This window comes from Amblyomma maculatum, chromosome 1 (genome assembly GCF_055883805.1).
Source record: "Amblyomma maculatum isolate TAMU_Amacu chromosome 1, ASM5588380v1, whole genome shotgun sequence".
Taxonomy (NCBI): domain Eukaryota; kingdom Metazoa; phylum Arthropoda; class Arachnida; order Ixodida; family Ixodidae; genus Amblyomma; species Amblyomma maculatum.
In genome coordinates this window covers 278,020,990-278,046,389 of record NC_139344.1, presented here as the reverse complement: position 1 = coordinate 278,046,389, position 25,400 = coordinate 278,020,990, and the positions used below count along the sequence as shown (strand labels likewise).

General features: G+C 42.6%; 1 protein-coding gene across 4 annotated transcripts in view; it reads right to left on the bottom strand.

The window, feature by feature from the left end:
* Positions 1–941: 941 nt before the first annotated feature.
* mgl (low-density lipoprotein receptor-related protein megalin) overlaps positions 942–25,400 on the bottom strand; it is a 190,113-nt gene continuing 165,654 nt past the window's right edge. For 3 of the 4 annotated variants that reach the window (XM_084591382.1, XM_084591385.1, XM_084591384.1), the window contains 33 exons: positions 25,113–25,223; positions 24,906–25,034; positions 23,721–23,846; positions 23,529–23,645; positions 23,165–23,453; positions 21,656–21,879; positions 20,949–21,224; positions 20,163–20,672; positions 19,574–19,832; positions 19,366–19,494; positions 18,685–18,861; positions 18,354–18,580; positions 16,036–16,281; positions 15,809–15,928; positions 15,579–15,701; positions 15,246–15,371; positions 14,910–15,164; positions 14,673–14,812; positions 14,450–14,608; positions 14,139–14,217; positions 13,557–13,811; positions 11,448–11,582; positions 6,684–6,806; positions 6,466–6,594; positions 5,002–5,155; positions 4,783–4,929; positions 3,768–3,988; positions 3,494–3,673; positions 3,292–3,414; positions 3,033–3,203; positions 2,846–2,936; positions 2,655–2,763; positions 942–2,560 (listed from right to left, as the gene is read on the bottom strand). In XM_084591382.1, coding sequence (XP_084447508.1) covers positions 2,207–2,560; positions 2,655–2,763; positions 2,846–2,936; positions 3,033–3,203; positions 3,292–3,414; positions 3,494–3,673; positions 3,768–3,988; positions 4,783–4,929; positions 5,002–5,155; positions 6,466–6,594; positions 6,684–6,806; positions 11,448–11,582; positions 13,557–13,811; positions 14,139–14,217; positions 14,450–14,608; positions 14,673–14,812; positions 14,910–15,164; positions 15,246–15,371; positions 15,579–15,701; positions 15,809–15,928; positions 16,036–16,281; positions 18,354–18,580; positions 18,685–18,861; positions 19,366–19,494; positions 19,574–19,832; positions 20,163–20,672; positions 20,949–21,224; positions 21,656–21,879; positions 23,165–23,453; positions 23,529–23,645; positions 23,721–23,846; positions 24,906–25,034; positions 25,113–25,223 — 6,014 coding nt within the window. In that variant the 3' untranslated portion in view covers positions 942–2,206. The remainder of the gene's footprint in view (positions 2,561–2,654; positions 2,764–2,845; positions 2,937–3,032; positions 3,204–3,291; positions 3,415–3,493; positions 3,674–3,767; positions 3,989–4,782; positions 4,930–5,001; positions 5,156–6,465; positions 6,595–6,683; positions 6,807–11,447; positions 11,583–13,556; positions 13,812–14,138; positions 14,218–14,449; positions 14,609–14,672; positions 14,813–14,909; positions 15,165–15,245; positions 15,372–15,578; positions 15,702–15,808; positions 15,929–16,035; positions 16,282–18,353; positions 18,581–18,684; positions 18,862–19,365; positions 19,495–19,573; positions 19,833–20,162; positions 20,673–20,948; positions 21,225–21,655; positions 21,880–23,164; positions 23,454–23,528; positions 23,646–23,720; positions 23,847–24,905; positions 25,035–25,112; positions 25,224–25,400) is intronic. The other variant, XM_084591383.1, reaches the window with a different exon arrangement.

The window sequence follows — 25,400 nt, the reverse complement described above, 5'->3', positions numbered from 1 at the left end:
AAAAATTCGCAAATTACTTCTCAGCAACTTTCGCAAAACATCGCATATTTCGAACTGCAGATTAACCTAACGTGGGGTTTGTCAAGAGCTCCAAGAAAAGACAACCACCCAGGACAGCTCGAGAAAAATTATGAGGTGCCTTAAGGCCCTTCACCTTCACTATACTTTAAAGGTTCCTGCCACAAAGGTACTTTTACCCAAGATAACTATCCCAAACATCGTTTATCTGAAAACTCTTTGTCTCAAAAGCCTTTACCCCTACTGGGCTTTTGGTGTGATGACAAATTTAATGCAACTGCTTTAAAGCCGATGTCATCAATTGATTTCCATATCAGGGTTAATCCCACTACCTCCCCAGAGAGGTTTGCAGGCTGGCAAATACAAACCGTGACGCCATGGTTATTGGCCAGTGCTTCAAGGGCCTCCTTGAAGGACATTTATCACTTGAATCCAGTTTTATCCAAACTATATATGTGGCAGAAAATCTCAAACCATTATGTTTTGAACCCAGCTTAATGATAAGTGCAAGAAATTCAAGCCAGAGCCCCACTTCAGTGTGTTGATGACATTTTAAACTTGTACATTACTGAGTGCACTTAGTTCAACTTTCACTATCTTCCTTGAAGTTCCCATTCAATATTTATGTACAATGTATTACACATTTGTGAGAGTTTAGAGAGTTTCAATCTTTCTGATATATTTCCTTCATCTTCAACCAATGAAAACGCCAGTGAAAAAGAGACAATAAACAGAATGTAAATACGGATGATATGTGTACAACCACAAAGCATGGGCAGAGAAGACATCAATTGAGGCCAGACGAGTCTGCTCGGCTTATGGGGTAACACTATGTGCAGAGAATAAAAAAAAAAAAGCCAGATACTATAAGCACAATTGTTCGTACTACTTGTCGAGCGTGCATAGCAGTAGAGTAAACACACTTCAAGTATTACAAATTTATTGTTCTTGCAATGGCAGATGAGAATTTCATGGATTAACTGTAAACTGATCTGCACCTAAGTGCAATCACAGAAAAAAAAAAAAAAAATGGGGAGAGGGAAGTGGGAGGGAATGTGTCACAACAGAGCAAAGAATCATCAATTTCATAAAACCTTATCTTGCCTGCCTAAAAACAAACAAAATAAGAGCGGAAACTATATCACACATTTGTACCGAGCATGGAATGAACAGATGGAATGATACGGTATTGGTTATCAGTAGGTATGGCGTGTCTAAGCTTTTACAAAAAAAAAAATAAAAATATATCACATGTACACATCAAGCACTTGTGTCACAAATTACACACCATGATAGCCTGTTCACAGCAGTAACAGATGTCTGAGTAACCAGAATGAAACCCGTTGGACACCAAGCACTCAGTCCAGAACACATACAATGAATGCCACAAAGTGTTTCCTGATTTGAAGGCATTTTCTACCTACCACTGCTGCGTGAACAGGCCAGCATCAAGAAAGAAGAAAGCCTTGCATCTGCCGTGGCTGAAGGTGCCAGGTAGACAGACCTTCAGGCATTGAAAAGATGCAGGGCTTTCATAAAAGCTGGCCAGTAACAGACACTGCTATCATCAGAGGCATACTCACACAGACGCATTGGGCACACGTGACTTCAGCAAAACTCGATTGTAAAAGCATTGCAGGGTGCAATTAAAAAAATTGTATAACATAAAAACAGTTTATAAAATCAATCCACAAATAAACAAACTCTGTCTTGTGAGAAGACGCATCCAAGCAAGACCTTGTGCGTTCTCGGAGGGACACGTGCAAGTGGAAGCAAGCTCTCAGTTGGGGAACGCTTCACACCTGCCTCTCTCGGGAGGCTTTTCAGCCATGGCCATATGAGGCCCTTCTTTCTGTTTTATACATGACATAAATAACGGCCCTGAGCCCACCAGCTCTGGCCTGCAACCTTTCAGTGGGAGGCGGGTGGCAAGCGCTTGGCAACAGTAACTGTGCCTAGTCCTTGTCCAGAGTAGATGGACTGTTGCTGCTGGCCACACACAATATAGCTCTCTGCCTGTCTCTTCAAAAACAGTTAATACCATATTTACAAGACTACTCCCCAGCCCAAACAAGATATGCAACACCTAGAATGACCACGATTCGAAGACGAGTCTTTGTTTGTTAACAGTTCTATTGCCAGCCAGTTCACCTATTTTGGGGGCCTGCCTCAACATATGCAGACACACTCAGCATTCTGACTTGTCTTCTTCCACTAGGTTTTGTGTGTCTTTATCTGTGTCCACGGTGGTTGGATCAAGAGCTGTCTGCCGTAAAGGAACGTGTGGAGATGACCGATGAAGCACCATTGAAGGGTGTAGCACTGCAGATCCCACACTTGGTGGCGCCTTATTGCTGCTATCAAAGCAGTTCTTGTCATATTTCTTGTCGAAGACATCACCAGCCACTTCGTACAAGCCTCCTTTTCCTGTTTCACCAGCACCTGCCGTGCCATCGGCATTGCCTAATGCATCATACATGGGGTTGCTGAAGTCTGTAGCCTTGTTCACATCATTCAATCCAAAGTCAGCATCCAGAGACTCCTGGAGGAAAAAAAAGAAAGAAAAAAAAAAAGGAAATAAAGCGTCAAAAGAAGATGGTGGGGGCAGCCTTACAGCTTTGGACAGCAATACTTACGGCATTTGTCTCTGCCTGCCGAGTTCGCATAAAGTTTGGTGAAAACTCCACGTTGGTGCCACTTCTGAAAGATACGCTTTGTGTGCTTCCCCCAAGGCCACTTTGTTTGCTGCAACAGTGCAATGAAGAATCAGCAATTTATACTCATCTTTACAGCAGGTCAGAGAAAATCGCATGACACTGGCACTTACAAATGGCGTCGACGAACACATACAAAGAGTGTGGCAGCTACAATCATTATTATGAGGACCACAATGATTGGGACCAGCACGGCAGCAACACCTGTATCAACAAAGACAAGGTGGTATATAAGCAATGACCACAATCAGTCATAAAGGCAATACTGAGTTCTCAAGTTTTCTTTCAAGGAGACCTTACCACTTGCCCCTCCCAGAGATGATATCCGTCTACGGGCAATGAAGTTTTCACAATGCATGCCTTCAAATTCGCTTGAGCATCTGCATACTATCTGCTCATCTCGGACACTCTCACAGTGGCCGCCATTGCGGCAAGGGCACTTGTATGGTTGTGGCTTTGGTACTTCAAACCCTAACGAAGCAAGAGTTGACACAAGTAAATGTTATAATCTCCTGCTAAAAAGAAGGTAATTCTCTTTCACTGCACTCCTCTCACTGACCTGCATCACAGCTGCCAAAGTTCAGAACATGGAGAGAAGTGCCATCAGGGCAAGCACAGCGATAACCTTGAGGAACCAAAAGGCACAAATGCGAGCATCCTGATGATGGGCACCGGTTGGGAACTGAAAGTCCAAAAGCAGCAGGAAATAATTAAAGTGCTTTCCCTCATTACACACATCCCCACTTCATATTGGGACGTACCACTAAGATTATACTTGAGTGGCTGGAAAATTTTGACGCCAGTTGGGTTTTCAACATTCCTCTTGACTCTAACCTTCACACCTCGACCATGCTTGTCCTGCCTGTAAATCTCGCCAGAGTCTCTAGTCACCCAGAAGATGCTGTCTTCAAACAAGTCCATTGCAAATGGATGCATCAGATCTTGAGAGATGAAAAACAAAAAACACTCAGTTCCAGAGCAGCACAATCTTGGACTAGCTAATTACTCTGGAAAAAGATTGCACAGCATACTTACCACCACTAACAATAACTACCCTGTCGGAGCCATCCTGCTTAGCAGTTTCAATGGTGTTCAGTTTGCTGTCACACCAGTAAATTCTGTGGTCAGAAGCATAGTCTATAGTCAGGCCCGTTGGGTAGCCAATCTTGTCACCCACAATGATGCGGCGCTTTGAGCCATCCATCCATGCTGTTTCAATCTTGGGGTTGGAGCCCGAATCTGACCAAAACATCCACCTGCAAACAATCAAATGGGATGTACCAAACATTAGTAAAGCTGTTCATTTTATGCATTATCAGCATCCGCTGAAACACAAAAAATTTGTTGCTAAATAGAAAATATGGGCAGCATCCATTAACACTTCAAAAAAGTTGCCTTAAAGCCTTCTAAAAGAAAATGACCTGCACCACTACTCAGCATTCCACAAATAATACCTTGTGATGCTTTTCCCACTTAATGCTGGTTCGTAACAACAAAAGGTGAGCAATGCAAGACATGCTTACTTGCAGTAGTTGCACTTCTTACTTCATGCATGAGAAAATTAAAGTCAACGAAAAAGCTTCCCTCATGTTGTAGGGAGCTCAGGTATAAAAACGGGGCCTTCATTGTATCTTAATTAATATAATCATTATACCCAATGACTCAGCAGAACAAGATGTACCTGGATCCATTCAAAACATGCTGCCTAAGGTCAACATCAAAGCATGTAATGGTATGGGACCATTTGCAGTCTGTTGTCGATGCGACTCACATACGCCAGTACTGCATACCAACATCTGGCACTATTCAACCCCAGCAATTAGAGTAGCCAAAGCTATAGGTGTTAGTGGTGCTACTTTTGCAGCAGCAAATCCAGTAACCAGACTTCCATGTCTGTACTTTGGTGGACTCTAAAGGTCTACCCTGCCCATGTACAAGCAACCAAATGCATCTTCAGGAAGGCTGCCCATCATAAGTTGCAACAAATTCCACAACTGTTTTGGTGCACCAGACATACATTTCATCACCACTACCATGTTCAGACACTTACCCCATGTCAGGGTCAACTGCCAAAGACGTGGGCCTTTCCAAGTTGGACGATAACAGTGTTTTTCGGTATCGACCATCAATAAGGCTAACAAAAATTCTACCCTTGGGACGAGTGCTTGACAGATCCGCATCCATCCAGTAAATAGTCCTGCAAACCAGAGCACTAGCAGTCAGAATTGTGCATTACAAACTATGCTGTCACCACTGCAAAGAAACTAACCTTCCAACCCAGTCTACTGCAATAGCATTTGGCTTTGTGAGGCCCTTCAGCTCCAGATTCTGTGGGAACCCAATACCAGCACTGACATCAGTCAAGTTTGGAAGGAATGCCCTCTTGATTGTCTTTTCATACGAATCTGTCCAGTATAGCATATCTGCAAAGTAACAAATAAATTTATAAAAATTATGGCTACACAGCTTATTTTACAGAGGAATTGGAAAAAGAGGGCTCAACACATCTAAAGGCACACCAGCAACATGATGGTTTGTGGGGTTTAATATCTCAAAGCGACTCGGGCTATGAGGGATGCCATAGTGGAGAACTCCGGAAATTTTGACCACCTGGAGATCTTTAACGTGCACTGACAACGCACAGCACACGATGCCAGCAACATGATTTCTGAATTGAAGCAGCCATGAAAAGCACTGAAGTTTGTTTCACACAAAATGAAAAGGAATAAATTAGCAAAAGATTGTGAGTAATATACATTCAGTATTTGAGTACAGCTAGTATATATGTATATCTAACTGCAATACTTACAGCAAAATCATGCCACTCTGCATGCTTAGTCAAAAAACTGTGCAGTAGTTAACCTGGAATTCAATGGTGCCATATGGGATTGCTACAATGAAATACTTAATTACCTCACTGAGCTGGTCTAGAATAACGCCGCTTCTTTTATCTAGTTCAAGTTGAACTGTATCACGAGTACAACAAGTACTAAAGCTAACTTTTGTCTACCACTCTTAGCATCCCACCGAAAGTTAACTCATCTGTGACTTTGCCATAAAGTGTACCATCATCCCATGCTATGCGATGACCTCATTACTTCCCCCATGTGTGTCAGGATGCACTGACCATCGTCACAAAGGTGAAATTGAAATGTGAAGCACTATATCTACATTCCAGATCTTGCTTCATTCATCCCCCAAATGAAGCCACCTTTGCACAAAAGTTGCTGGCATCAGCAATAACAAACATTTTTGACCACCTCTAGTTAACACTGTACAATAGGGAGATAAAAAGTATTCTGTAACATTCAATAAATTTGTTCATGTATTCTGATTATTTGCAACTGCTCCCCTCTTCAGCTTTCGGCCCCGAGGATTACAAGATTAATGTAACAATGATGCCAAAATTCAGTGCTTTTCTATGCACAGGTATGCCTTCTAACTCAATTTAATTTACATGTTGCCTAATAAAAAATGGCAGATATGGTACTTTAGACTAGTAGTGATCACCACGGTGGTTCCTTGTGAACTCACAATGCACCAGAGTTCACTTATTTGTTCTGTTTACTTATGTTCACACCTGTACATGTGTACATGTGTACGCATGTGCTAACACATTTAGCTTCTTGCTCTTGCAGTGAAAGGCAGTACAGCAGACGAAGAGAATGGCACTGAATGCCCCTCAATTGCATGGTGCTTTCTTGGCTTTTGCAAACTAGTAAGCATAACATACGTTCACGAGGGTCATAATCCAGTGCCTGGACCCTGCTCTCTCCTGTGATTACTGAGCTTTGAACTTCATTCTTCATGTCAAGCATTCGGATGTCAGGTCCATTTGTGTAGAGGACAATGGGAGCAGGTCCTACAAACGAAATGCAGAAAATGAGATGTGGATAGGCTTCAGCACAATCTGTTTAGATTGAGAACACTGCCTTGAGAATGCATAAATACCTTTAGCATGGCAGTGAGACTTGAACATTTCATAGCCTTCTTTGCAGCGACAGCCATAGTCACCCATTAAGTTTTCACATATTTGTGAGCAATTGTGGCCAAAAGTTGCACACTCATTGATATCTACAACAGAAAACGAATCAAGCAATGAGGTGACAAGTAGTAGAGGTTCTCTCTTTTTCTCGTACCAAAGACAAATTTTCTCAGCAAGCAACTACACATCAACTTAAGCACTTACGTTCAAGACAATGCACAGAGCTATGGAATGAAAAATCATGTGTGCAATGTTAAGAGATAGGAAGTGTGCAGAGTGGGTCAGAGAAATAATGAACTAACTCGAGTTAATAATATTCTAATGAAAATCAAAAAGAAATGATTGTGGGGCAGGGCATGTAGTGCGAAGAGAGAATTAATCTATGGTCGAAAAGGGTAACAAACTAGATACCAATGGAAGGAAGCGTAGCAGGGGGCGGAAGGAAGTCAGGCGAGCAGATGAGATTAAGAAGTTCACAGGGGTCAAGTGGATGCAGCTAGCATACGGGTTAATTGGAGGAATATGGGAGAGGCCTTAACTGCAGTGAGTATAGTCTAGCTGATGATAATAACTTGCACATCACGTTTCACACAAGCAGCATGAGGCAGACGCAAATGGAAATTTGAAGATGGCTAATACACTTCCTTGAAGGAAGGAAGGTTTCGTTTATGAGGTTTAACATCCCAAAGTGACTCTCAAAGTATGAGACATGCCATAGTGGAGGGCTCCGGAAATTTCGACCATGTGGGTTTCCGATTGAGAAAGGAGTGAGACAAGGCTGCATACTGTCGCCCTGCCTATTTAACCTATATTCTTCAGCTGGAGTGAAGATTGCTGGAAAACGTATCAACAACCTCAGAAATGCGGACGATACCACTTTAATGGCAGAAAGTGAAGTGGAACTCAAGAGACTTCTGATTCACGTACAAGAAGAGAGTGAGAAGTTTGGGCTTAAACTGAACATTAAAAAGACAAAGATCATGGCGTCTTGCCCTATCAAGTCCTGGAGCATCAAGGGACAAGAAGTGGAAGCTGTGACAGATTTTCTCTTCTTGGGCTCCAAGATTACCCCGGAAGGAGACTACAGCCATGAAATTAGGAGACTCCTGCTTCTGGGAAAGAGAGCCATGGCTAGCCTTGACCGCCTAGTAAAAAGCAGAGACATAACACTGCCAACCAAGATCCGTATAAATCGTGCTATAGACTTTCCAGTTGTGATGTATGGATGCGAGAGTTGGACTGTGAAGAAGGCTGACCGCCGAAGAATTGACGCGTTTGAATTGTGGTGTTGGCGAGAGAGTTTCTTGGATGGCCAGAAGATCAAATTAGTCGATATTGTCGACCATAAACCCTGACTGCTCATTGGAGGGTCAAATTCTAAAGTTGAAGATCAGCTACTTTGGTCATCTGATGAGAAGAGAGGAGTCGCTGGAGAAAGATTTGATGTTGGGAAAGGTTGAGGGTCACCGGAGAAGGGGTAGGCAGCGAACGCGATGGTTAGATGGCATCCTCAAGGCGCTGCAGATGAAGCTATGTGATGTTAGGAAGATAGTGAGAGACCAGAAAGTGTGGTGTGATATGGTCCATAGGGTCATGAAGAGTCGGACACGACTGAACGACTGAACTGAACTGGGTTTCTAACACAGCTAACACAGCACATGGCAGCCTCCTAGTCAGAATAGACCATATTGGAACCAATTAACAAATTTCCAACAGGAACCATTTGATTTTCCAGTTGGAACCAATGGTGTTTTCGGACACTTAACCCATTGCAGCCAATGGGCGAGACCAATTGCACACAATGGGATCCAATTGGTCACACACATTGGCATAAAATGGGACCAGGTGGGACAAAAGGAAGACATGTGTGACTATTTGCATGTTTACTAGGCATGTAGAAACCGATAATTACATGCTTGATGGAAATCAAGTGTAAGCAAACATACATCGCACACAAGAAACAATATACTGTTGCACAGTAACATATATAAAATGAGATCATTACATACGCCCAGCAAACACACTTCTGCTCCTGCTTATATACACAACTCGCCCTACCCTCATGCTAGGGCTGTGACTCTTGCCGTTCGAGTGCAGTTATAGCATTTAATTTTGTTTGCAGTAATAATAATAATAGTGTAATAGTGCAGATGATGAATTTGGTTGAACAAGTTAAGCTGCTGATAATTGTTATGAACAGAATATATATATTGTGTCTGCTTTCTTTGTGAAATACGCGAATGTTTCCATGGGTACACTCAGTGCAGTGTGACAGACCAATTGGACTCAGTTGGTAAGACCCATTAGATGCAATGGGTTTGACGAATTGGGCTAACCCATTGGCAAACATCATCGAACTAAGTATTCATTCGGAACATGAACTGATTAATACTATATATAGTTATGTACAAATGGCACCCTATAGACTGCACAAGTAGCTGCTAGATCCAATTGGCCTATCCATTTGGAACCAATTGGAATGAAAATTCCAAATGGAACCAACTGAACTATCTATTTGGAATGTGACTTTGAAATGGTCCTTCCAATGGGTTCCAGGTGGAATGTGAATTCCAAGTGGAACCAATTGGAGAGTTCAATTGGACTGCCCATTTGGAAAGAAAATTACAACTGCAACCAACTGAGTCCAGTTGGTACCGTTGGAGATTCCAGTTGGTTCCAATGTTTTTGTTTTTTTTTTTTACTGGCGTGTGCGGGTTGCAGAGTTCCAGTGCGTCGACAGCTTTTACCAAAGGCAGGTTTGACCAGAAGCGAGGCTGAAGAACTAGCAGTAGCAACGGAACTGGTTTGGTTTGGTTGGTTTTTGGGGTTTAACGTCCCAAAGCGACTCAGGCTATAAGAGACGCCGTAGTGAAGAACTCCGGAAATTTCGACCACCTGTGGTTCTTTAACATGCACTGACATCGCACAGCTTACGGACGCTTAGCTTTTTGCCTCCATCGAAAAGCGGCCACCGAGGCAGGGATTTGATCCCGCGTCCTTGGGCACAGTAGTCGAGCGCCCTAACCACTGCGCCACCCCGGCGGGGCGCAACAGAACTGGCAGACAAGAACGAAAAAGAAATAGGCGGGGCGAAGTCAAATGAAGACCTGAATGCAGTGACAGGGAAAAGCGCACTGCGGAAGGAGCACCGAATGTCGTGCTTCAGGTGTGAAGGCCAGGGGCACCGCTCAGAGGCACCGCTCAGATGCATGCAGATTCCGCTCTGCTGTATGCCACAAGTGCCGCCAGTTAACCCATGCTTTGTGCCTCTATCGAAAAGTGGGCACCACGGCCAGGATTCGATCCCATGTCCTTGTGTTCAGCAGTCGAGCACCCTAAACAACTTAGCCACCACAGCGGGCCTTGAAAGAAGGAAGGAAGGAACAAAATTTTTAATAACAGAGATGTGAGCGCTTCCCTCATTCAAGGGCTCCGCTGGGGTGCACTTTGGAGTAAGCCCTCCTTACCAGCTCTAACTGGAGCGCAAGGTGTGAGCGAAACAGCCCATTCTCCCACTCATCGATGATTCTTTCAATCTATCAATTGATATTTAGGTTCTTTTTTCACGTTCCCATACCATATGTAATAAACTGGCACTGACTCCTCAGAACCTGCATTGTGTTTTGTATCTTTCTGGGTAGATTCCACTCAATAACAATGGGTTTAGTTAAGTATTCATTTTAAACGTCTAAGCATTATCACTTCCTCTTTATTTAATTCTACATGTGGAGGTGGCTATGTCAGTCTTTGATGCATGATTGCTTGAACTATGCAGAGAGAGAGTTTTTATTGTGCCCAGGCACCTGCTCAGTGTCTAAGCTGAAAATTGCACGAGTGGTACACAACTGTTTCCCTTCATGGACTTATGGATAGGCATCCAGATTGTTGATACCTGTTCAAGTTGTTCCTCGTGACATTTTAAGATTGAGGAGGCCATTCCATCGAACACCGCCTACAGCAAAATTCCTGCTTGCCATATGGGAGTCCATGATATTAATAGAACGTTATCTCACGAAGGGGCCAGCTAAAAAAAACTGACATAAATGTGAAAGCTCTCCAGCTCATACCAGGTCATTAAAAACAAAAATGAACAGAGTAGAATGAAGACATTTTGAGAAAAAAAAAATGCGATCAAAATTAATAAGGAATGTACATAATGGTATGGTGCGGTATGGTAACGTACGAAAGCAACCCGGGGCTGTGAGCGGTGGCACAGTGGAGGGCTCCGAAATAATCTTAACCGACATCGCAAAACACAGGAGTGCCTTTTACACTTCACCTCCATTGAAAAGAGCCCATAGCGGCTTGGTTCGTGCCCACGTCCTTTGGCTAAGTACTTCAGCACTCTAACCTCTCTGCTATCGCAGCAGACGAAACATACCTAATATAATGTCATGTAACGCAGTGGGTGACATTTGACTCTCAAGAAATGTTCTTGCGCGTTAATTTTTATTACGAAAAAAAAATTGCTGCGCTTGCAACTCATAAAATATGCAGAACAAAAATAAAAATGAACAAGGATGGGACTGTGCCTTTGAGCCATAAACTAGCAACCAGATTTGTGTTTCAAGTGCAAGTTCTTCTTGAGTTTTTTTCCTGTATGTTTTATAAGTGCTAAGATTTTCTAACAGTAATGACATCCCAACTAGCAAAAAAAAAAAAGATCTTTGTGTCAATTAAGCTTCTAAATTACAAGCTTACAGAATATTGAGAACATAAGTGCAACGTACCTTCACATCGTTTAGGATCATCATCTTTTATCTTGTAGCCACTAGCACATGTGCAAATGTAGCCATTTGAGTCACCCAAGGTAGTGCAGTTGTGCTCGCAGCCTCCTCGAGTAGCAGAGTCACATGTGCCCTCATCTGAAGAGATTGGAAAAGGAGAAGGCACAGAATAAATTACTTAGAACCTAAAGCAACTTTTTCACAAACAACAAATCACTTTATAGCTTTTTTACCCGATTTTTGTTAATGCAATCCTACAGCATTTGAATAGTTTATTCCATTTTTTCACAATACGAATATACTACCAGACAAGTTGGTTTAATACAAACTTTTTCGCCGCTTGCATGCTTAACATGGATGCTCGAGCGTGTGGTTTGGACTGATACCAACTGGTGATAGCTGGTGCATAGTTCAATTTCACTTGTATTTCACCAAACACTATCCTGCGAGGACATTTCAAAGCGTGCTCTAAGAAAATGAAGAAATTGAGAAGAATGTGAACCAACTTTATCTGGTATATTTGTTACCCAATCTTACAAAGACCCCAAACCTGCGTTTACTTTTCATAATAATTTTTAATTCTTTAAACCAGAAACTTTCAGACCAAACTGAAGGTGTGCGAGCTGTCGCATGCCATGTCAGGTTGCAGATTTATGCAAAGTTCTACATGATTTCTGGGTGCATGCAAGGCTGCCACTGCAAGCAAAATGCAACGAAATGAGACCGTCGCATACACGCATCCTCTGCATTGGTCAGGCATAGATGAAAGATAAGTGAAATCAAACTGCACACTAGCTATCTCCAGCTACCGCAAGTGTACCACGAGCACAGTCTCGGCACCTGCAGCCAATGCACCCTGGCACTGGAGTTAATCCTCACCACGTGTTCAAGCCTTCGTTTTAAAAGTGCAGGTATAGCAGTACATGTCAACTTTGCAGCTAACGTGGACATGCCAATATTCATCGTTGAACTGCTGATATCTACAATCTAGGTACGTGTCTAACCTACAATCTAGATACATGTCTAAAACAAATTAGCCTAGCAGTGCCACTTGAACTATACTTCGACCGATTGGTCTTTCTGTGTGTGCCCTTGTTAAGAGTTGCGCTGTTTATATCTATGATTTACGTTACCCCAAGAGCATGTTTCCTACATGAAACACGAAAATTCAAGCACAGTTTTACTATAACATGGCATAGATTTCAAGCACAGCTGAATCTGGATATAACAAAATCAAGAAAAGTATGCAATTTTTCGCTACATATAGGTTTTAATTACATCCAATTTTCACGTAAAACAGCCAAAGCGATAAATAAATGTAATGAAACTGCCAGCAAATGTTCACAGAAAGCCCTCGTTACTCAGAGTCCTAAACATAGAGAGGCTTTCATGATCACTACTGTGTCCGCTGCGGAGCACATGACACTGTTGCGTGCAGGCTGGAGAGAGTGAGGCAGGCGGTGGAGTTGGAAACACCCACCTCTTTTCGTGTGCTCGTCTCAAGTAAAAAAAAAAAAATCCTGGTCTCTGCCTCTTTGCCTCGCATTGCCTGCACTCTCTGCAGTCTCCACTCCTGCTGCGCATCTACTGTCAGCACCTAATTGTGCGAGCAACAGAGCAGAATTGATGGGTGCGCACTGTTCCTCTCATGTATTCTTTCCTATGTTTTTCAATGTTTTGGGAGCAGTGCCATTTGGCATGATGCTACAGAAGCGAAAGTTGCAAAAACTACTGCACTTTTTCTATAAAAGTGGTGTCGATCATGATGAAACATTCTCTGTCGTGGCTGTATTTGCTCACTGATCAGACATTCCTCATGGCGGTTTGTGTTTTATGGTTATGAAGCTTTTACATAATTTTGCAAATTTCAAATAACATGGTACTACTTACTAGACTGTCAGAGTGGCAAGTTTGTTATAGTTATATCAAAGCTGAATACTGCAGCATCTTAATTACATGGAGTTGACAAGTGCACACACCTCAATGGACGCAGCAGTGGGGAACAGAGAAACTTCATAATGACAAAGAATTCACTACACAAAAATTTTGTACATCCAAGTTTAACTATACTGTTTCTTTGCTGTTCAGCCTCAATGCAGATGCAGAACTTACGACAACCACGCTCGTCAGAGAGGTCACCACAGTCGTCCTTGCGATTGCAAACCTCAGCTCTGGGGATGCACTTCCCATTAGTGCATTTGAACTCTGTGGCAAGGCATGGAAGTGGCGTGAGCTTTCCACATAACTGATGATTGTTCTCATCACTGCCATCTCCACAGTCATCATTGCCATTGCACAGCTGCCACAGAGGAATACACTTGTTGTTCTGGCACTGGAACTTTCTTGTTACATCACACTTGTGGTCCTCTGGACAAGAAATGAACAAGTGAAAGAACATGAAGCAAAAAGTTCTCATTTGGAACAAGCACACAATAGTAACTACACCATACACCAGGATCTAGCTCTGATTTATGGGTTGCTCTTACAGCAGGCGGTTGGCGGGTCCTATTTGAAACACTTATTTCTTGGGACATTTTGTTGTTTTTTGCAAAACAAAACTCGAGAAAAATGCCCCTGCTTGCCAGGCTACAAAGAATGCAAGTCCAAGATGGAGGAAAAAAAAGAAATAATTCAAAGTCCAGTTTAAACACGCAGTAAACGTGCACTGTGAAGAAAACAATGAGAAACACGTACTGCATATTGAGTCTGACTCATCTGAGAAGTCGCCACAGTCATCATCACCATCACACATAAAATCGGGCCTGATGCACACCTGCAAAAGAACATTTGAACATTATGTATAATATTTGTATATAATTTACTGGTCTTATTTCATAAAGCATGCCCATCAACCTCTTTTCCTTTCTCTCAGCGAACCCTTGTATACATGCATGCAAAGGCACACACATGCTTGTTTATATGCAAAACTTTTTGTGCTTTGCTCATAATGTTAATAGCATGTGTGTCATTAAACCCAACCCAACTCAACGTACGCAAGCTCTTACCGTGTTGTTACACTGGAACATATTTTCCTGACAGTACAATCCACCAGGCACTCGAGTTGGACAGTTCTGCTCATCCGAAACGTCATGACAGTCTTTGTTGCCATCACAAACAAGCCTGCTCAGTATGCAGTGTCCGCTGTTGCACTTGAATTGATTTTCCTAAAAAGACACAAAGCCATTGTTAGCTATTATCAAGACAGTTCAGCCTTGATGATGCAGTTACCTTGCACTCGTAATTCAGACAGTCTTTTTCATCACTTCCATCATCACAATCATTGTCATGATCACATCTCCATCTTGATGGAATACACTTTTTGTTTGCACACTGGAATTCACTTTCTGAGCAGTCCCTGTAGAGCTCAGCTAGAAGATGAAGAAAGCAAGGTAAATGTTAGAAGAAAGTCATGTCCATCAAGCAGCAGCAACAGCTTTTTGCATCTAGCATAAGTGCATAACTTACCACACATTGTGCTGTCCTCATCCGAATTGTCTCCGCAATCATCTTCAAAGTCACACCTCCACCGCAGTGGTATGCAACGGTTGTTCCTACACTTGAAATCACCGGTTTCATGACATTTCGGACAGTAATCAGGGCTTGTCTCATCAGAATTGTCTCTGCAGTCATCTTTGCCATCGCAAAACAGCCAGGTTGGTATACATCGGTAGTTGTTCACAGATGGACATTTTTGCCAGCCTGTGGTGCAGTTGCGGTTTCCTGCAGAATGAAGCCACCTTATCAAAATACTGCCCAAAACACAGAAAAACCCAAAATAAAGTGATGCAAGCAGCTGCTTACGGCACTTGTGCGCTGGCTCATCCGAGTTATCACCACAGTCATCATCAAAGTCGCAATACCACAGTTTCGGTATGCATTTCCCATTGTTGCATTTGTACTGTGTGTCGGTGTTGCACTCTTGATGGTCTGGAAAATATATTTTAGGACACATTTGTGCACATTTCAAACAGACCATCTTCGTTTTCTCAATGCACACGCTTGAAAAAGGACAAGTTCTATTATTATGCACTAAAGCTTCTTTCCCTCTCCCTGTTCAAGCTCGTGCTTCAAACACTATCCTCCCTCCCTTCTTCAAATATCAATTTCCACAACATCATTTTCAACAACACTTACGGCAAATAGCAGGGTCTTCATCTGAGCCATCCGTGCAGTCATTGTCACCATCGCATTGCCAAGAAACAGGAACACATCGGCCAGTATTCTGGCATTTAAAGTTATGCTCACCACATGGATAACCTTGAAGGAAATAAAAGCCAAAATAAATACCACTTAGGAACCTGGGCTAAAAGAACTGATACCAAGTAAACTTTGCAGTTTTTGGAAGCAGTGAGATGTGGACTTACCACAGAACTTTTCGTCACTCTGGTCCCCACAATCGTTATGGCCATCGCAAATCTTAATCCTTGGCACACAAGTGGCATTGTTATGGCACTGGAACTGACCCTTTTTGCAGGAGAATGCGGCTGAAAATATTTACCAACAAAATTACTAAATCCCCATTGCAAACAATGAGCTCATCACACAAAAAGAAAGAACAAAATCTAAGGATATAAACAGTTGCACAACTCACGACAACCCACTTCATCCGAGCCATCCCGACAATCTTTTTCTCCATCACATTTCCAGAATACAGAGATGCAGCGGTCATCAGAGCCACCACATCGGAACTGGCCTTCAGTGCAGTTGGCAATGCATGTTTTCTCATCAGGCAGCAGCACAAAATTGTCTGGACAAGCACATCGAAAGCTGCTGGCTCCAGGAGAGATCAGGCACAGGTGCGAACAGCCACCATTGTTGGTGCCACATGGATTGGGATCTTCAGGAAAGAGAAGAATGCAATCACAACAATTATGCTATCAAAAATCCCATTATTTCTAGCACCCCACGTGAAGGCATGAATTTTTGTGCACAATTAAAGGGGTCATGACACCAATTTTGGAATATAAACTGTTTATTGCAGCTTATTCCCGATGTGCCAAGCAACTAAACCTCAAAGTTCCAGCGCCATCGGAGCTGCAGATATTTTTAAAACTAGTATTTTCATTTCTTCGTGAACAGCTTTCTGATCTCGCCAGCCGGTGATGACATAAACCGACGCCGCGTCGCCTGCTGCATGTTCTGTGCACAAGCAGCATCAACCGCGGTTACGCTATTCTAGGCACTATATATAGTTACATGAAGCCGATGTGGCGGACCAAACAGCAGTCATGTCGCTAACCATGCTTACCGCAAACTGCTTTTTGATCTCTGTAGCGCTTTTAACCTAGGCAATAACGGCGCCTGTGGGCGGGATTCAGGAGCATGTTGGTGTCCGAGTACGAAAGCCGAATATGAACTGGCCCTTTTGAACAGCGTACACACTGTGCACTGAAACACATCTTGAAAGCAACACATAAAAAGCACATGGAGTGCCGTTCAAAGGCGCTTTAGTACAATCTTCGAGTACCACCCGACAGCGCAGCAACGTAGTGTATAAGGTGCGGTGCGCTACATCGAGGCACCCAATATCCCGTCCCGTCTTAGCAGCGTCATTTATGCTGCTCACTGTCATGCCCAATTCTGGCCCCAGTCGCAAAATCAAAGTAGATGATAAGCTCATGAGGCTTGCAGCAATGGTGCCACCAGCGGGCATGGTTGACGACGGCGTTCTGGCTGTCTGCTTCTCCCTAATCGTCGCTAGGCCTACGTTGTTTAGCATCGAAGTCACAGCGGACGGCCCTTTGTAAGTGATCAGCAAGGCATTTTAGTAAAAGGGCCACTCGATTATGAAACTACGTCTTAACTTATTTTGTAGTGAAGGAAATTATTTCGGCGACGCCTTAGCAGCAGAGCTGTAGCAGCCCGTGTACAGGAACACGGGCAATCGGCGGAAGGTGCTATGCGGCTGTAAGCAAAAACTACCATCGTATGAATTAGCATTTCTCAAAAAGTACTTATTTTTTAGATTCCCTTTTCCGGGGCCTAAAATTATTATGAGAAAAAAAAAATTACTGTGCTTTTCTACACAGGTGCAAGGCATCTGCCGTATCGCTGGCGCGGATGGCTTGCGGAAGGCTCGAAGGGCACAGCCGGCATTGGTGGTGCTTACGGCAGTGGGGGTAGTGCTGCCACGGACGATGGCAGCGGTCGCACAGAAGGTGGATGTGTGGACAAGAACTAAATCTGGCGTCATTACATTCTGTGTTCTGTTTTCAGAAATATGCCGGGCACACTCATTCGGAGTCATGCAGGTCTTTGAGCAAGCACGAACACAGTAGTGTATCAGCAGCTTATTGGCGCCGGCACAGCAGCAGACGACGCGGAGACATGGCGATCGCTGTCGGTGGGAGGAGCTTCGCGGTCTCAACTTCAGTCACTTATTTAGAAATAGAGAATGAGTCTAGGGCACTCAAATTTCGGAAATAAAATAATAAGGTCCAGTATTATCGGCCAGACTACAAAACTACAATATACTGGACGACTATGGCATGACCCCTTTAAGCTTGAGGATCAGTGCTTACAATACTGACAGTTTCCATTTTAGTTGCAGCATGCTTAATATTTAATGGTTTGCACTGCAAAATCAAACTGCCTACTTACTGCGTTCCAGCCATTTAAACTTTTTCTGAAATTTATTATCTTCCATTTACAAAATTTGTTACATTATATTCATTACATTAATTATTCGTTACATTATATTATTCAGTTTACTAAAACTGCAGCTCATTATTTTTAAGCTGCTAAGGCCTGCATAAAAGTCCAGGTAGTATCATGCAATAGGCTTGTTTCAACTTATTAGTCATAAAGAAAATATTGCTGGCATTATAAAGTACACTTGCAAACATATTAAGTACACAAGCATATTTCTGAGCTGCCCACTAAACAAAAAAGCTTTGCAAGGATGCTTACAAGGCAACTGGCGCAGTGGGTGGTAAACGTGAATGTCATATGGGCGGTGCGACGTGTTACGAAGGACCTGAAGTTTCTCCCCAGTGAACTTGTGGGCTCTGTACACTCCCTTCATGTTCCAATCCGTCCAGAAAAGCCAGTCATCAAATACAGTCAGGGCAAACACATGTGGAACAGTACGCCCCTGAAGCACTGTGTGTCGGTTTTTGCCATCCAAATCTGAAAACCTGGCATTCAAAAAAAAAAACATGCATAACCTGTGAGTATGCTCAATTCTTGGATAAAGATGGCCCTCAAGGCCAGCCTTTGGAAACAGTTTCTGGGGACTTACTCTATGTAGTCCAGGTGAGCATCAGCCCAAAATAGTTTGTCACTGAAGTAGTCGATTGTAAGAGCATTTGGCCAGACAAGTTTGTTTTCGTACAGGACAATACGAGTGAAATTAGTTCCATCCAAACCAAGGCGGCCAATGAAAGCATGGTGGCCCCAGTCAGTAAAGAACAAATATCTGAAAAAGATAAGTAAGCATTGCAGTAGTTTGATTCACACATGTTTCCTACAGCCAGCACACTAAGCCAAACTGCTGCTAGCGCTTTGCACCATTACATAACTGCACCATTAGTGGTACATGAGCCCAGCTGCAAATCAAATTTTGCTTTCATGACAGCTAAAGTTAAACAGATAAACAAAGTACCAGACCTGCATTGAAAACAAATGTAACTGTGCTTCAGTATAACATAGAATATGTTGCACATAGGTTATACATACGATGAATTAAGACATTATGCTAGATGTCTATGCTGCTACATTTAGTTTTTTTTTTTCTGTAATGCTGCATTTAATATAATTTAACAAGCACTCAAAGTCTGTGCCTCAAGCATTCAGCCTTTAAGAACTTTCACTAAACTTGATATTCGCTTTCATTCTACAAAATAAGTGACCTAGACAGAGCCCCTGTGAATATAGAATGACAAGCACCCAAAGAGAGGCAATACACAAAAATTTGCCATACCCAATGCCTGGGTGCACTGCAATGGCTCGAGGGTCTGAAATGCCCTTTGGCAGCAGCGTTTTTCTGCTGGTACCATCCAACTCAGCCACATACATCTGCTTGCTCGTACGATCCAGCCAGTACAGTTTCCTAGAAAAACAGTTTGCCGCATTTAAAAAATGTATCATCAGCCTTTTGCACGAAGAAGTAACCAGCACAATGCACTTGCCTTCCAATCCAATCAACAGCAAGTCCTTCTAGACCATGAACATCATGTCGGACCAACACTTGTTCATTGGAGCCATTGGTGTATATTCTTTGGATTGTCTTGTTTCCAACATCCGCAAAATAAATTCTCCCCTCCCGATAGTCGAAGTCAATGGCCACAACATTGCGTAAATTCATTTTCACTAAGTTGTACAAGGTCCCATCAAGACTGCTGTTTCTCAGGTAGTAGCGATTACTGAAGATAAGCCAAGGGGTAATGTCTGAAATTAAAGAAAACAGAATAACAAGTTTCAGAGTGCAATCTGCTGGGCTGAATGAAACTACTCTTAATTGCACAATCTATGCAGTTGACACCTTGAGTGCACCCGGCCAGCCAGCCTGGACTGCATGACTACAGGCAAGCTACAAAAGCCTTTTTTTTAGGACACTCACTGCACATAAAAATCAATTCACAGAATTTCCAGAACAAAAAATGTATTAATGCAGTCATTAAAAGCATATCTTCTTAAATATTCTAGTAGAACTGAAAGGCAGATGAAAACCCTACCTAGTAGCGTGTTTTTTTGTTCAAGAACACGCTAAAAGCTCACCATCTTTCCTTTTGCATGTGTGGCCATCAAATTCCCGATCATAGTAGGTTTGGTTGCATTTGCAGAAGTATGAGCCAGGGCTGTTCACGCAGTACTGACTGCATACTGCAGGCTTCACTTGGCATTCGTTGATGTCAGCACAGGCCTTGCCATCTTTCAGCAATTCATAGCCTTCATTGCACTCGCAGTAGAAGCTGGTCAAAGTATTGACACACTTGTGTTCACACTGATTGAGCTCCACCTTGGCGCACTCATCTACATTGCAGTGGGCAGGTTCATCAGACCCGTCGGAGCAATCCTGCTGCTTGTTGCACACGCGCTCATATGGAATGCACTGGCCACTCTTGCACCGAAACTGGGCTCCTGAACAAGTTGTCTCCTCCTTTTTGCAGTCCTTCTCTAGCTCATCACTGCCATCGCCACAGTCGTCTTCCCCATCGCAGTGGTAGGACTTCCGTATGCACTTTGCGTTGCGGCATGTGAACTCCTCGGAAGTGCAGTTGCGGAATGCTAGAAAAAAAAAATAGCAACTGTATGTGGACTGTCTTAAACATCTACAATGAAAGAGAAAACAAGGTTACAAGTTATCGCATAACTTTTCCTGTGCTGGAATGTTTGTTCAAATAAAGTTATTCGTAGGTGCTTATTTTTCACAAGCACTTACACATCTTAGCAAAATGTGCTTCACAAAGTCACTTCCGACTATAATAAATGGAGGCCACACAAATTTAGAGAAAGTTAAAAATTCTGCCTCACTTCAAAACAAAAACGGTTAAGAGCACTCACTGCAGTTTCGTGGTTCATCAGAGCCATCCCCACAGTCATTGTCATGGTCGCACACCCAGTCTTTATTGATACACCGCTGATTCTTGCACTGATACTGCTTTTCAGGATCGCATGGTTCTGGTGCAGGGCAATTGTGCGCAGTTGTGTTCTCATCAGCACCATCCACACAGTCAGGGTCCCCATCACAAACCCAGCGCTTAGGAATGCAAGTAGCTCGTCCCCACTGCTTATTTTGGGTGCATTTGAATTCCCGTTCAGCATCACACTCACGGGTGTCTGCAAGTCACAAAATGTTGCACTGTTTGAAAAATGGTAATGGAAAAAAAAAAAAAAATCACCCTGCAACAATGGACATGACATAAAAGTTTCATGAACAAAGTGAAGTTGCAACCATAGTTATCAGCAAAGTGGCACACAATTCATATTACACTGTTCACTCTAATGCAGTTTCAAACAAAAAATATATTTGCAGCTGCTCACAGTGTATATACTGGATTAAGCGCTCTACTTGCTACCAACTAAACCACATTTGTGGTAAAAGCTTTCAATTCGAACGTCATGAGAATTTTGACCCAGAGGCTACCAGCTGTGGATACCTTGGTGAAGTGTATATTTATTTAGTAGTTACTGCATCTGTAAATGACCACAAATGGCAAACTGCTCCCTACTAATGCAGTGAAAACTCGAACTTGAAAGTAACAGCTTACCACACTGATGTCGGACATCCTCATCTGAATTGTCCAAGCAGTCATTGTCCCCATCACAAATGTAGATCCTTGGCACACAGTTTCCATTGTCACAAGTGAATAGGTCACCAAAACAGGTACGCTTTTCACTCTTGCAGTAGTCTTCAGGTTCGTCAGCACCATCACCACAATCATCATCGCCATCGCAATGCCAAGTAGCCGGAATACAACGGTGGTTGGGGCATCTGTGATTTTACAAGAAAATTGCACATATGGAAAGTAGACCTAAAATACTTTGTCCAAAGTAGCATCTTTAGAACAGTATTCCAAAGAGCAGTGCAACCTACCTTCTGTGCTGTATGTATTTATGAATTTTCAATACTATTACCCCCCTCCCCCCTACTTCCACCAAAGAAAAGAAGAAAGTATAAAATAATTCTGATTCTGCAGTTTTTAACTGCCTTTAGTTATGTTAGAAAACTATAATGTAAATCTATACCTAGATTTGCGCAAGGAATTGGCATCTTAAAGTCGTTTCAGCTATACTCGTTGCTTTCTGCGGCATGTATCCAAATAGGAAGAATAAAGAAACAATTGATTATGCTAGAAGCAACTACAAGCCACTGAATTCTAGCTATTTAAATGAGATTCCTAGGTAGCTTAAATACACCAATGCATGATAACTGAAAAAAAAAAAAATATCCACCAATTTACAGTACTGTTGAAATTTAGTCCTTCCCATAGGACACAGTAGCAATGTGCGAAGCAACAACAAAATATTTAAGGAAAGAAAAGCTTAACACAACACACGATCCTGTACAGCTCTTAAAAAGATTCAATGCTTTTCCTCTAAACAAGCAGTCAGGGACCCTGGCCTTGCAGTGAAACAGAGCAAAGTGTTCTTATACCTGAAACAGCAATACAAGATGTCAATATCTTGTATTGCTAACAAATGTTGACAGGGCATGCAACATGTCGTGATGTTTGCATGTCTGCCACGAACTTAAAGAAATTGATTGGTATAAATAAAGTAGAGGCAACACACAGTATAGAAGCCTATTTCATTCATTTTTGTTGAAATGTTTATCCTGACAATTGATGACTATTATTATTGGCTAATTTCTTTTTCCTTGGACATGGTAATGCCATGCATGCCTAAGCGTAGGTGCTTGGAGTCTGTGGTGTTGCAGCTGCACGGTAGATCACACATCTGCTTTAACAAATGCCCCCCTCTGTGGGGCTGAGTAACCCTCGAGCTGAGTCAATGTGCATACAGAATAACCGCTTGGAGACATGCTATCGGCAACAGTGGTAGCAAAATATCATTTATGATTGTGAGGCACATGTTAAATTCATAGTCATGCAAATGAGGGAGCTTAATGCTCCCTACCCTTTCTGCCACAGAGCAGTTAAATGCACAGAACATGCTCTACATTCTCATGAGCCTTATCAGCTAACTGGAAAAGGGGTGGTAAAACACAATGGCAATTCGAAACAATTGCAGAAGTGGTATGTGTGCAAAAAGCTTGCCTGAAGCTATTAGGAGGGCAGGTCCTTTGTGAGCAGAGGAGTGCCACTTCGTCAGAATTGTCACCACAGTCATTGTCGCCATCACAGAGCCAGTACGGTTCCACACAAATGTTGGTAGTTTCACATTTGAGGTGGTTGCCAGGACATGTGCGGTTGTTTGGACAGTTGGCATGACTTTCGTCCGACGTTTTGTTGTCCTTGCAGTCATTTACACCATTACAAAGCTGAGTCTTAGGAATGCAGCGGAAGTTGGCACACGTGAACTCTCCATCGGGACATGGTGGATACTCTGCAAGACGTCAGGTTTTTACAAGACTGTGGTACATGGCACCACAAACCAGTGCACCTACAGACACAAACTTACCGCAGCCTTCTTCATCTGTGCTGTCACCACAGTCATTCTCATGGTCACATTTCCAGGTCTTAAAAATGCATCGTCCATTGCCACACCTAAACTCTGTTGGTCCACATGTGTGCTGGGCTGTTTGGGAAAATGAAAGGTTATGCAAGAATTTACTGCCTCTGCATTGCATCCATGAGCTACCTGCAAACTTACCACAGAATGACTTGTCTTCATCAGTATTATCTCCACAGTCATCGTCTCCATCACAAGCCCACAGTCGGGGAATGCACTTTCCATTACCACATGCAAACTTTGTGTCATCACATGAAACATTTTCAGCTGAAATAGATATATACAAATTTTAAATCATGCAAAATGTTTTTGCAAAAATCTTTTAGCAAATACTCTTTGGAGCTGGCTTCTCTTCTTAACAGGCAGTTTCAGCTTAGTGCAATACATGATGCCCTACCATAGCCTCTTTGCAACAGGAATGCGGCATGCATGCACAGATGGTGCCTAAGGGCCAGACACAGCTAGTATGCATGTCCTCGTGCTGGCACAGTTGGCCCCCATGCAAGCAGAACACGGTAGCACATGACCAGGCTAAAATAACATAACACAGTATTATATTTTAATTAGTGGTGCGCGAGTATTCAAAATTTTGAATATGAATCAAATATGTTTGTTATACAATTCGTATTCCAAAAACTGTTATTTGGAATTTATGAACATTCCAGAATTACCGAAATAGTACACCAAAAATTTCACCAAACTGTACGCTTCACTGGAATGCCTGGTCTTAGGACTGTGCAGTGAAGCACGCTCAAAACGCGATGGGGCCATTTTGTGAAGCAGGTCTTCGTGACAGTGTGCACAAAGCAAAGCACTTGACAGATGCACAAAGCAAGAAATGCAGATGAACATCATGTTCATCAGATAAAATTACTGTGCTGCAAATGGTTTTTGACAGTTTCTTTCAGGTGCATTCGATAATTCAAAGTTTCGACTGATTCGGACATTTTTCCAGGTCCCTTGAAGGCCAAATTAAGGAGAGTTTACTGTATTCAGCAGCGATATGACAGCTTCACTTGTTTTCATGCAGGTCCTTTCTGTACAAAAAACTGGTAATCAGAATCATGTATAAAATTTATTCTGGATTTGTCAGTAGGGTACACGCTTCTGCGCAATTCTAGCTTAATTTTACTTGTAAACACTATGTGAATTCTGAAAAACGAGACAAACAATGTTTGTTATTCTTCAGCTTTTTTTTTCACTGATCAGATATTCTATTCGATATTCTAAGAAATTTTTCCCCATTCGTATTCGAAAATTTTGACATTCGCACCCCCCTAGTTTTAATTTCTAACATGCATTTAGAAGCTGAAGGCAAATACTTACGGACACACATTCTTCCTTCATTGGCAACCTTAAACGTGGAGTTGCAGAGGCATTCAATAGTGCCATTAGGGGCTTGGTGGCAAGAATGAGCACAGCCACCATTCTGCAAGCTGCATGGGTTCTTGTCACCTACAAAGCAAAAGGAAATCCCATATTCATTCTGCAGCAAGAGCAGCGCACATTTACAGCATATAGAATGACACTTACACTTCTGCCGGTCGGGAGAATAAACATGGATATCACGTGGAGATTCCTCCAGCCTTTTCACCATTTCAATCATGCCAGCACCAGTGTGTTTTTCAGCACGATAAACACCACCTATAAATTAAGAACATACCAACACTGTAGCATACATAGACTCTGTGATAACTGTGGTGCAAAGCACACTTCAATGCAGCAGAAAGGATATGACTGAGGTGCTGTGCACAAAATACGGCGACAAGCAGAATCACTGGTATCAAAATTTGGCATGTACATGTGCAAACATGGCACTCT